Source organism: Anarrhichthys ocellatus, unplaced genomic scaffold (genome assembly GCF_004355925.1).
Source record: "Anarrhichthys ocellatus isolate YVR2014 unplaced genomic scaffold, GSC_Weel_1.0 scaffold85, whole genome shotgun sequence".
Lineage (NCBI taxonomy): Eukaryota > Metazoa > Chordata > Actinopteri > Perciformes > Anarhichadidae > Anarrhichthys > Anarrhichthys ocellatus.
This window is the reverse complement of record NW_022280115.1, coordinates 732,450-744,257: the sequence shown is the minus strand read 5'-3', so window position 1 is coordinate 744,257 and position 11,808 is coordinate 732,450. Positions and strand designations below refer to the sequence as shown.

Here is an 11,808-nt window from a genome sequence, read left to right as displayed (position 1 = left end):
CACACACACACACACACACACACACACACACACACACATCTTCTTGCTGTCTTCTCTGATCTCTGTACTATTTTTCTGAACCATATCATTATATTCAGAAATAAGTTGCAGGTTGCTTGAAATGTGTGAAACATTTAACATGAAAAGTTAGATAAAAACCAAAAACCAAATTTTTTCTGAAAAAGGTCAATTTTTTTCTGAGATTTCACTTGAATAAAGACATCAAACAATATTGTTGTGTGGAAGGGACATAATCAAAATGTACACAAACGTGTACAACAATTTGGAGGCAAGAAGGCAAAATGTATAACTCATTTCAACCTTGACAAAGGCAGTGCAGACCAGATCACTCCTACCTTTCACAATAAAAGCCATTGACATGTACATATAACTGTTAACCAGAGGGAACTCAAACTCACTCAGAGCATTTCACTAAAAGGAAAGTCAATAAAGAAGCTGCTCTGGGTCAACGGGATCTTTGCTGATTCGCATTGCAGCTGGTATGAATAGTTTTGATGCAACATATTTTTTGGTGAGTGTTTCACATTTTCATATAATTTATTCGTCACGCCCTTCTACGTTTGTGAAGGCCTTCAGACTTGAGCCGTGTACTGTCACTTACCAACTCCTCCTGCTATCAGAACTTTGCCCAGAAACAACAGGAAGTCCGTCACTCTGTCCAGAACGGCAACCCTGTGGAGACACAGTCACCTCTCATCTGAACAGAGTATCAGTGCTGCTCACAGTCAGCCACAGAGTGTGTTCACAGGGTTTAATGATCATAAACAGCCTCTCTTATGAAGACTATAATAACATCACAAACATGTGTCCAAACTATAAGCCTGTGAAAAAAGCCTCACCTGACCACATTCCTCATCAGCAGGAAGAAGGCTTCTCTGGCCGAGGTACAAAAGCTCTTACCATAGATCGCCACCTAGTGGAGAAGAGACAGAACACAGCTCTCATAACAACACAGGGCTGTTGACAGTGTCAACAGTGATATTCATATGACTCTGGTTAGAAAGAAAAGCACTTTATATACGGAGCAATGTGTAAGATGTGGCCACATGCTTCAAACAAATAGGGGGCAGCAGTCTCACCTCTAGTACAGTCATCAGTTTAAAAAAAAAACAGCTACCACGCAAAATTCAACCAAACTGCTGAAACTCTGAGAGACAATCAATAAAACACTGCCATCTTGTAATTTTCACATGTGGTGTCGGCCTGTGGTTTAGTTAGCCATCTGTGTGTTTACTGTGACACTAACCGGGGCTGAACGATCCGTGTACGCTTTGATAGTGTGGTTATTGGCTTGGGTTTAGGGTAGCTGAGACGAGGGAACGTCTCATGTTTTCATTTTGATCTCCCCGGGGAACGTGCGGCGGCACCGGGGGACAGTGCTTCAGTTGGTGGCTGTGGCGGCTCGGATTCGGCGAAAACCCCAGCGCCGGGGATCACAGCGGGCTGGTGGAACGCTGAGTCTGGGCTGTGTGACCTCAGCAACAGCAAGTTTGCGGCAGGGAGTCGAGGCAGTCCCATGTGATCAGAACCAGAGCTGGGGTTTTCACTGGCTGAATTCAAGCTAACTGATGACTGTGGGTCCGTCTCCCAGAGCCATCACACACTCTCCTCACTTGTGTCGTGGTGGCCGGGAGGAACAAGCGAAGGGAGCGAGTTGGATTTAATCGAATAAACAAGCTATTAAAACGTTAAATGTGATTGACAAGCCATCGGGGCAGCTCTACTTCTTGGTCCTCTCGTGGTGGACTGAGGACAGATTGGACGCTATAGTCACTCACTATCGCCTCCCGAGGTACTAGTGGTACTACAAAACAGGACAGGCCAGGGTTAGCTGGTTAGCATGCTCATTTCAGTAGATACCTCTGGCCACATCTTACACATTGCAGTTAATCAACTCACCATGATGTAAGCATTACGGTTCATGTAGCGTATGAATTTCTCCAAACACCAAAAACAACATTGCAGACAGTGCATCATGAACCTGGACAGGCTGTTGTCAACACCTACATGGATACACATGTACAAGATTGGTACAGTGATAGTGGTAGTAATTATAGTAGTAGTAAGTCACACTGTGTATACGTGTTAGTGCGCTTGCGTGTAAACCTCTTAGTTTCTGCTCCAGGTATTCTAGTATGATCCGGACCAGTTGGGCAACTGAAAGAATTAGAGCTCCAAATGCCAAAGACCCCGTGTGATACCTGAAGAAGGACAGAGGAAGAGCTCAATACATTGCTACGCACAAGGCTGTCTGTGTTGTTTTGCATACAATGTGACACATGATGAATCCCAGGCTCGGTCTTGACCTGATGGCCCTGCTGAACGATGAAAAGAGTGGACACGGCGGGATGTCCTGAGGCTTCCTCCTGGCCCAGTAGTAGCTGGCAAACGTCCCGGCCAGGGTGCACTGCTCCAGGGCCAGGCTGAAGTTGACCAGCCAGAGGAAGACCAGCAGGTTGGACAGCTGCAGCAGGAAGAGGTAGCGGTGGTAGGACGTCTCCCCACCGTAGAAGGCGAACAGACACTGAGAGCCCAGACACAACACTGATTTGGAGATGTTGGTTCTGTTGAAGGTCTGACAGAGAAGTGAGGGGCGAGAACAGAGGAGAGTTGTTATCTCTGCTTAGCAAATGATGAGCGCAACTAAAACGACGCCCGTCTTATGTCAGTAGAAGGAGAGCTAGTTAGCAGCAGAGTGTGTTTGGGTAACAGAGCTAACAGCTGACTGATTAGTACCCCACAATGCCCTAAAACCTAAGTCAATACACCTACTACTACAGTAATACTACTGTATGACTGTACCTCTGGGTTGCAAGTACTGTTGGCATGGGGACAGCTGACATCAGGAGACATGACTTTGTAGACAGCTTCACCTGAGGACGCTAGGTAACTGGTCCCACAGAGTGCTGGTTAAAGACACAACTAACAAGCTGGTTGATGAACTAGAAATAACATTTCCTATCCTCTGGACACTGAAGAGTTTTACAAATACATATTTTAATTCTCTGCTCTACAAGAAGTTAACATTATTGTTTCTCGTCACAGTGAAGGATACACGGCAGTCACCGCCCAGTAGGAGAAGCAAACAGTCAAGAGGAGAAAGGTGATGACTGGAAAGAAAAGCGTGGACATGATGTGACCGATGGCTCTGAAACAGAGAAACCTGTCATCATACAATTCTTTGCTTTTTCTTCTTATTATCTGATTTCTGCAGATGTCTGTAGAGTTCATACTTGCTGGCCTCTCTGAGCATGGCGATGGCCACTCGCACTCTTCTTCTCAAGAAGATCAACATCAACAAGATGGAAGCTTCTGTCACCCCCAGAGACACCACTGACAAACACAAACAAGAGGTCATGCTCGTTTTATGTTCAGTTTTTTACCTTTTTGCTTTCTTAATCCCCCAAAGATTAGTTTGGAAATTTATAGAAATTATTTCTGATTCTCTTAGTCTGAATTACTATTCAATTCAATGTGGCTTTATTGGCATGAAAGTAAAAAAAAAAAAAAAACAATGTTGCCAAATCATCAAAATAAAAACAAAGTACACAATGATATTAATACAACATTAAGTTCCCTTATAAAGTACACAAGCACACATTATTTGACCAATTGGTTGAATTAGACCCACACTATGTATTAGGAACATTTGTATGTAAACAATAAATAAAAAATAAATCAAGGAGCCGGTGTAAGGGGGTATATATAAAAAACATATTCATGAGAAGAAAGTCGTACATTTAGGGGGGAAAAAAATCTGCTATTCTGTGAGATTAAAGTGATACATTTAGAAGAAAACTCTAGAATATATTCAAAAGTCAGAATCTATGTTCCAATGACTTCCTGTGAAATCTCCCAAAGCAGACGGACTTACATAGTATGATCCATGTCTGTGTGAGTTGCAGATAGACCTGCAGGTCAGTCTGTAGCCCCACTTCTACAATGGTGACATCAGAGCCTGGTCTGTGTCTCAGCCGGGTCAACTCCGCGGAGCAGAACCACATACCTGTACACACACACACACTTCATGAAATAAGGAAGTTCTCCTCAAGGCAGTAAAGGACGAGCTAAGATGTGAATCATCCCGACACAACGCACCATATGCCAGCAGCAGTATGATGGTGATGATGGTAGTCCACAGCAGCCACCCAGCTGTGAACCTCAGCAGCAGGATGAAGATCAGACTGACAGCCAAGGATATCAGCAGGCCTCTGTCACAGACACGAGAGTTCACAACAATATGGTAACACATAGATCACCCGGATCTTGTCTCACTGGTTCTAAAACTAAATGATTTGAGGTTTGTCACAGTGATTAAAAGCACAGAGAAAAGAACTATGACATCACGTACTGTGAAGCAGCTACTGTGTGTAGTCACAAGTAGCTACTACAGGATGGACGCTAAGATGTAGTGTTATAGCAACACAAGCAGAGAAGAGTTGTAAATAGGGCTGTCCTGGACCGAAGAATTTCTACAGATTCGACAGATGTGTAAAACTGAGATTCTCCACGAAGAATCATTCAAAAGCACCACTTTAAATCTTATGTTTAACAGAGATGTGCTTGGAAAAAAGTTATTTAGCATGAAAAAGCATTTGAAAATGACTAATCCACTAAGATATTTTCGACTAAGACCAACACAACCCATTAATGGACTAATCGACTAAAAGGGGGCAGTCCTAGTCATAAAGTCAGTGAACAAACTCAGTAATGTCTATCTGAAGTTTGCTATTATACATAAAATATGTTATTTCTAATTATAAAAGTTTATTCCACAAAACAATCTGTCACAGTGCCTCACAAATCTGCAACATGTTTAAGGGTAATGTTGGTATTTTACAACCTGGTGTCACGGGAGTTCACGGATAGGACCCAAACGCAAGACCACAGGAGACAGAGTCCGATGTAACAGATTTTATTTTGAAGGTGTGTGAAGGTGTGGAGCCCGTGGTCCGACACCGGAGGGCTGGTAGCTCGACGGTGTGATGTCCCGTGGCTCGACACCGGAGGGTAGGCAGATCGACGGTGTGATGTCCCGTGGCTCGACACCGGAGGGTAGGCAGATCGACCAGTATTCTACACCCGTAGCATAGAGGAGAGAGATTAGTTCAGGAAGAAACAACGGGGTTCAACTTACGGAACGGCGGTGGAGGCTACCGAGGCAGAAGACAATGCGGACTGACAACCCAGGCCTGCAAGACCATGGTTGATATGCTGCTGTAAAGAGTCAGATTGGCCGCAGCTGTGCATCCATCAGGGCGGTGGCAATGGGAGGTGTCTGGAGGCAGGCCCGAGAAAACAACACCAAGCACATGGCACAACAAAACAAACAGGGGAAAGACAGACACATGAGGAGAGGAGATACAGAGGTTAACACACAATGGGTCAGACAGGGATCCTGACAGTACCCCCCCCCCTCAATGGGAGCCTCCAGGCGGTCTGCCAGTCTTGGCACAGGGCACTGGTGGACACCGGTTTGATCAGTGACACGTGGAACGTCGGGTGGATCCTCATGGATGAGGGGAGTTTCAGACGAACCGCGGACATATTGATAATGGCCTGGACCTCAAAAGGGCCGATGAACCGGGGGGACATCTTCCGGGATTCGGTCCTTAAAGGGATGTCCTTGGCGGAGAGCCACACCATTTGACCGACTTGGTAATGTGGAGCAGGGATGCGGCGGCGATCCGCCAAACGTTTATTTTGTTCCGCCGTACGGAGAAGAGCGGCCCGGGTCTCCCTCCACACCTTCCTACAGCGACGAAGGTGGAGCTGAACTGAGGGAATGGCTATCTCAACCTCCTGGGCGGGGAACAGAGGTGGTTGGTAACCCAGGGAGGCCTCGAATGGAGTATGAGCAGTAGCCGATGATGTATGGGAGTTGTGGGCATATTCGACCCAAGGCAGGTGAGTACTCCAGCTGGAGGGATTCGATGCTGCCACGCAGCGGAGGGAGGCCTCGAGCTCCTGATTAAGTCTCTCTGTCTGCCCGTTGGACTGGGGGTGGAACCCAGAGGACAGAGTGATGGTTGCGCCGAGGGCCCGGCCGAAGGCTCTCCAGACCTGCGATATGAACTGCGGGCCTTGGTCTGACACAGTGTCCACAGGGATCCCATGCCGATGGAACACCTGGCTGACCATGATGTCAGCCGTCTCCTGAGCTGAAGGAAGCTTGGGCAGAGCGAGGAAGTGAGCCGCCTTGGAGAAGCGGTCAACCATCGTAACAATGACCGTGTTTCCTTGAGAGGGTGGCAGGCCTGTGGCCTGTCCAGGGCGATATGGGACCAGGGACGATGTGGCGCCGGGAGGGGTTGCAGCAAGCCAGCGGGAGGTCGGTGTGACGTTTTATTGCGGGCACAGGTTGAGCAGGCGAGGACAAATGCTCTAGTGTCTGCCTCCAGCGATGTCCACCAAAAGGTTCTCCGAAGCAGATCAATGGTGCGTCTGACGCCAGGGTGAAAGGAGAACCGGGAGGTGTGCACCCACTGGAGCACTTGGGAGCGTGCGGACAGGGGAACAAAGAGGCGGCAGGGAGGCCCGCCTCCGGGGTCTGGCTGGGTCCGGAGAGCATCCTGCACCACTGAGTCGATCTCCCAGGTGAGAGAGGCTGCCACACAGGTTGCAGGGAGGATGGTACCAGGACTGGAGAAGTGACCCTCGGGAGAGAACTGGCGAGAGAGAGCATCAGGCTTGGTATTCTTGTGGCCTGGGCGGTAGGAGATGGAGAAGTCAAAACGTCCGAAGAATAGTGACCACCGAGCCTGGCGAGAGTTTAACCGCTTGGCCGTCCGAATGTACTCCAGGTTCTTATGGTCCGTCCAGACCACGAACGGATGAACAGCCCCCTCTAGCCAGTGTCTTCACTCCTCGAGAGCCAGCTTAATTGCCAGCAGTTCCCGGTTCCCAACATCGTAATTCCTCTCTGCTGGGTTCAACCGGCGGGAATAGTAGGCGCAAGGGCGAAGCTTAGAGTCCGAGTCCGAACGTTGTGACAGGATGGCCCCCACGCCTGTATCAGAGGCGTCCACTTCAACGAAGAACTGTTGGGTGTCGTCGGGCTGGATAAGGATGGGGGCAGAGGAGAACTGTTCCTTGAGGAGTTGGAATGCCTGACCGGCCTCCGGTGTCCATACAAATATGGTCTTGGAAGAGGTGAGCCCAGTGAGTGGGGCCGCCAGCTTACTGTAGTTCCTGATGAATCGGCGGTAGAAGTTGGCAAACCCCAGAAATTGTTGGAGCTGTTTCCGGGAGGAGGGAGTCGGCCATTCAGTTACAGCCTTGACCTTTTCTGGAGCCGTCCTCACTTGACCCTTCTCAATGATGAATCCCAGGAACTGAAGTCACATGGAACTCTCATTTCTCTGCCTTCACAAACAGCTTATTCTCCAGTAGGCGCTGGAGGACCAACCGAACGTGGCGCTGATGCTCCTGAAGGTCCGCAGAATAGATGAGGATATCGTCTATGTATACGAACACAAAACGGTTCAGGAAGTCCCGGAGTACGTCATTTACCAACGCCTGGAAAACTGCTGGGGCATTGGTTAGTCCAAACGGCATGACCAAGTACTCGAAGTGACCGAGGGGGGTGTTGAACCCTGTCTTCCACTCATCCCCTGCTCGGATCTGCACCAGGTGGTATGCGTTGCGAAGGTCAAGCTTGGTGAAGATTGTGGCTGCAGACAGGGGTTCAAATGCAGAATTAATCAGTGGCAGAGGGCATTTGTTCCGGGTGGTGATGCTGTTCAGACCCCGATAGTCGATGCAGGGCCGGAGGCTCTTATCCTTCTTAGAGACAAAGAAGAATCCGGCTCCGAGTGGTGATGAGGACGGGCGAATGATTCCAGCTTTCAAAGATTGTGAGATGTACTCCTCCATGGATGCCTTCTCAGGTCTCGACAGGTTATATAACCGACTGGAAGGGAGCGACGCGCCCGGGTGGAGGTCAATAGCGCAGTCGTAGGGGCGGTGAGGTGATAAGGAGAGGGCCCGAGCCTTGCTAAACACCTCCCCAATGTCATGGTAGGCGGTGGGCACGGAGGAGAGATCTGGTGAAGGCTCGTGGTAGCCCTGAGGAGGTCCTCCAGGGGGTAGCGCAGATCTTAGGCAGTTAGCGTGACAGTAGGGGCTCCATGTGGTAATCCTCCCCGCTGCCCAGTCAATCTGAGGGTTATGGGTTTTGAGCCAAGGGTGGGCCAGAACTAGGGGGTTTTGCGGAGAAGGAAAAAACGTAAAACTGAAGTCCCTCTCTGTGATTACCAGACAGGATGAGCTGTAGCTCCTGGGTCCCGTGAGTGACTCTGGCCAGGAAGCTGCCGTCTAGAGCATTGACCACTAGCGGACACTCTAGCATCTCCAAGGGAATCTGGGCTCTGGCTATAAATTCAGGGTCCATGAAATTTTGTTCTGCTCCAGAGTCCACCAGAGCCGAGAGAGAGAGAGAGAGCGAGAGTGCAGAGAGAGAGACGCAGGCAACAACAGTCTTGGTAGGGAGTTGAGAGAAGGCTCGGGTCCGCTCACCAGTATCCCAACCATTACTGGCGAGCGCCCCAGTTTGACCGAACTGGACAGGAGGAAATGGAATGTCCCAGGCGGCCACAGTACAGGCACTCGCCTGCTCTGATCCGCCTATCTCTCCTGTGGCGAAAGGTGAGCACGGCCGAGCTGCATAGGCTCCACCTCCGAGGTGGAAGAGGGAGACGAACTCGAAGCCTGAGGACTTATCCGCTCGTCCCGATAGGCTGAGGCAGGAGCACGAGGGCGGAAGCTGGAAGAGGATGACGTCACGGACAATGCCCCTTGGAACCTGTAGTTCCTCTCACGTCGCCTCTGCCGCATCCGATTATCCAGCCCGATCGAGAGTTTAATCAGCTCCTCCAATGAGCCGGCCTTATTACAGGTTGCCAGTTCATCCTTCATGGCTTCGGATAGTCCATGAAGGAAAACTCCCCTGAGCGCCGTCTCTCCCCACCTGGACTCGGCGGCGAGAATGCGGAAGTCCACCGAGTGTTCCGCTACACTCGCTTGGCCCTGTCGTAAGCGGAGAAGGCACTGAGCTGCATCCTCGGAGTCCACTGGGTGGTCGAAAACCCTCCTCAGATCCTCCACAAAGTTCACATAATCCAGGAAATTAGGCTGGTCGATACTCAATGTGTTCGTGGCCCAGTCCAAAGCCCTTCCCCGCAGTAAGCCGACCACGAAAGAAACCTTGGACCTGTCCGAGGCGAAAGTCTGGGGCTGGCTGTCAAACACCTGCCTGCATTGAAACAGGAAGCCCGGCACCTCCCCAACGTACCATCATAGGGATCCGGAGATGGCACGGGGGACTCCCGAACCGGCGGGGCGAGGATTGGAGAGGGGAGTGCAGGTGCGAGGTCCGGTGCTGGAGCCGGCTGAGGCTGGACTGTCCGAGCCAGTTCCTGCACGATGAGGCCACTCTGAGAGACCTCAGCTGCGATGGATCGCTGTGCTTGATGCATCTCCATGAGCATCCGCTGGTGTTCCTCCAGCAGCGTGCTATGTCCGGCCAGCGTAGCTGCTCCTGTGGTGCTGAATCCATCTTTTGGTCAGTCCGTTCTGTCGTGGGAGTTCACGGATAGGACCCAAACGCAAGACCACAGGAGACAGAGTCCGATGTAACAGATTTTATTTTGAAGGTGTGTGAAGGTGTGGAGCCCGTGGTCCGACACCGCAGGGCAGGCGGATTGACGGTGTGAGTCCCGTGGCTCGACATCGGAGGGCTGGTAGCTCGACGGTGTGATGTCCCGTGGCTCGACACCGGAGGGTAGGCAGATCGACCAGTATTCTACACCCGTAGCAGAGAGGAGAGAGATTAGTTCAGGAAGAAACAACGGGGTTCAACTTACGGAACGGCAGTGGAGGCTACCGAGGCAGAAGACAATGCGGACTGACAACCCAGGCCTGCAAGACCAGGGTTGATATGCTGCTGTAATGAGCCAGATTGTCCGCAGCTGTGCATCCATCAGGGCGGTGGCAATGGGAGGTGTCTGGAGGCAGGCCCGAGAAAACAACACCAAGCACATTGCACAACAAAACAAACAGGGAAAAGACAGACACATGAGGAGAGGAGATTAGGGGGAAACAGAGGTTAACACACAATGGGTCAGACAGGGATCCTGACACCTGGACCCTGTTTTGTAATGTTTTTGTGTCTGACTGACTGATGGGCTTGAGAGATATTGTTGCTGACGGCAGCCGCTAAACGGGCTGCAACGTAATCCTAATGGGGAATTCAGCTTAGTCAATGTTCTAATAAAAGTGCTTGTTTTTGTCACTGACTGTCAAAATGTTGTTCTAAGTGACTGACAGCATTATGTTCTGGACCGGTTTAAAAAATTGTGATGTGTAACAATCCCTATCAGTCACTTGGACACAAAGAAAAGGGAAATGGGTCAAGGTTGAAAAAAATACCAAAGTTTTGGAAAAATCTAATGACTAAAGAAGTATGTTGACTTACAAAGACTTATGTCCTCATGTGAACTTTCGAGGCCTGTGTCCTCGTATGTCTGGGTGTCTGAAACTTCCTCTGACACCAAGCGTCTCAGATATCTTTCCTCTTGGGAGCTAGCAGATGTTTGTCCTAAATAAGAGACAATAAAACTGTTGAAGACGTCAATACTTGAGCAGAGCTGATTTGCTACCAAGACTTCCTGATTTCATAGAATGACCTTTGTACGAGAACAAACTGTTAAAGTGTTGTTCCAGGTTTTGTGAAGATTACGCTGTGTGAAAAGCAATACGTGTGTATGTTATCCGTGTGTGACAAGCTTATCGTAAATTACCCTGTACCACCACACTGCTTGTGTTTAGCAGTATATACGTATATGACAGAGACTCAGAGACAAACCTCTGAGCAGCCTTGATCCATGTTCTGTATGTGTTTCAAATCTGTCTCTAAATGTCCTGTGATTTAATGATTTTTACATCGGCCTCGAGTGAATTTTTCGAACACAAAGTTACCCTTCAAGTTGTGACAGATTTGTGAGGCACTGATTGTTTAATGGAATACACTTTAAAACCTGTCACCACTCCGACGGCCCGGGTAACTGTACATCTGTGTTATGTATGTGACGCACACAAAACGTATGGTCACATTTTTGTTATTTGATGAATATTTGATTCATTACATTTGAACGAATTTCTGTGATTTGCTAATCATAATAAAACTTCCTTTAGAAGTGTATTTCTATCTATGCCCAGTGCAGCGTTGTGGTTCCGCCTTGCGACCCAAGACTTGTATGTGCGCGTGCAGCGTCTTCTCATAGCTTGAGAAGACGCTGAATGAAGAAGCCACACGTTTGCCTGTCTTATTATTTCCTGTTTTTCTCAGGTTAGTAACATGTAAAATGCACCAAAGATGACATATGAGTATTTTGTGTTTTTATGTAGTTGTTTGGTAGCTACGTGAGTTAAGACTGACTGTCGAGTGCTAGCTAAGCTGATAGTAGCCCTGTATTACATCCCTTGTTTTTATCTGGCTCCTACACATCGTACTTTTTCTTTATAATGAAATTAATCGACTCTTTATGTTCTGGTAGGTCGATTCATACTAAATATGTTACTTAATGTGACTGTAATATGTATATAAGTGTTGTGAATGTTTGTTAGCATTTGTTAGCGGTTCGCTGTACTGGTGAAGCAGCGCCGCCATTTGGAATGGTGTCTTCCTCACGTACGCCACAGTGGCTGTGGGCACATTGCCAAAGTGCAGTTAGGAAGGGTTTTATCCCAAGCGACAACAGATATGATCACCACCTGGTGGTGAGTTGG

The 11,808-nt window shown here is 48.9% G+C and overlaps 1 protein-coding gene across 2 annotated transcripts in view; it reads right to left on the bottom strand.

Moving 5' to 3' along the window:
• Positions 1 to 11,808, bottom strand: part of LOC116398538 (choline transporter-like protein 5-A) — a 38,826-nt gene that overhangs the window by 3,313 nt on the left and 23,705 nt on the right. For both annotated transcript variants that reach the window (XM_031874913.1, XM_031874912.1), the window contains exons 9-18: positions 4,120 to 4,232; positions 3,896 to 4,027; positions 3,255 to 3,354; positions 3,077 to 3,169; positions 2,824 to 2,911; positions 2,328 to 2,596; positions 2,128 to 2,222; positions 1,921 to 2,024; positions 861 to 934; positions 623 to 693 (exon numbers count right to left, since the gene is read on the bottom strand). In XM_031874913.1, coding sequence (XP_031730773.1) covers positions 623 to 693; positions 861 to 934; positions 1,921 to 2,024; positions 2,128 to 2,222; positions 2,328 to 2,596; positions 2,824 to 2,911; positions 3,077 to 3,169; positions 3,255 to 3,354; positions 3,896 to 4,027; positions 4,120 to 4,232 — 1,139 coding nt within the window. The remainder of the gene's footprint in view (positions 1 to 622; positions 694 to 860; positions 935 to 1,920; positions 2,025 to 2,127; positions 2,223 to 2,327; positions 2,597 to 2,823; positions 2,912 to 3,076; positions 3,170 to 3,254; positions 3,355 to 3,895; positions 4,028 to 4,119; positions 4,233 to 11,808) is intronic.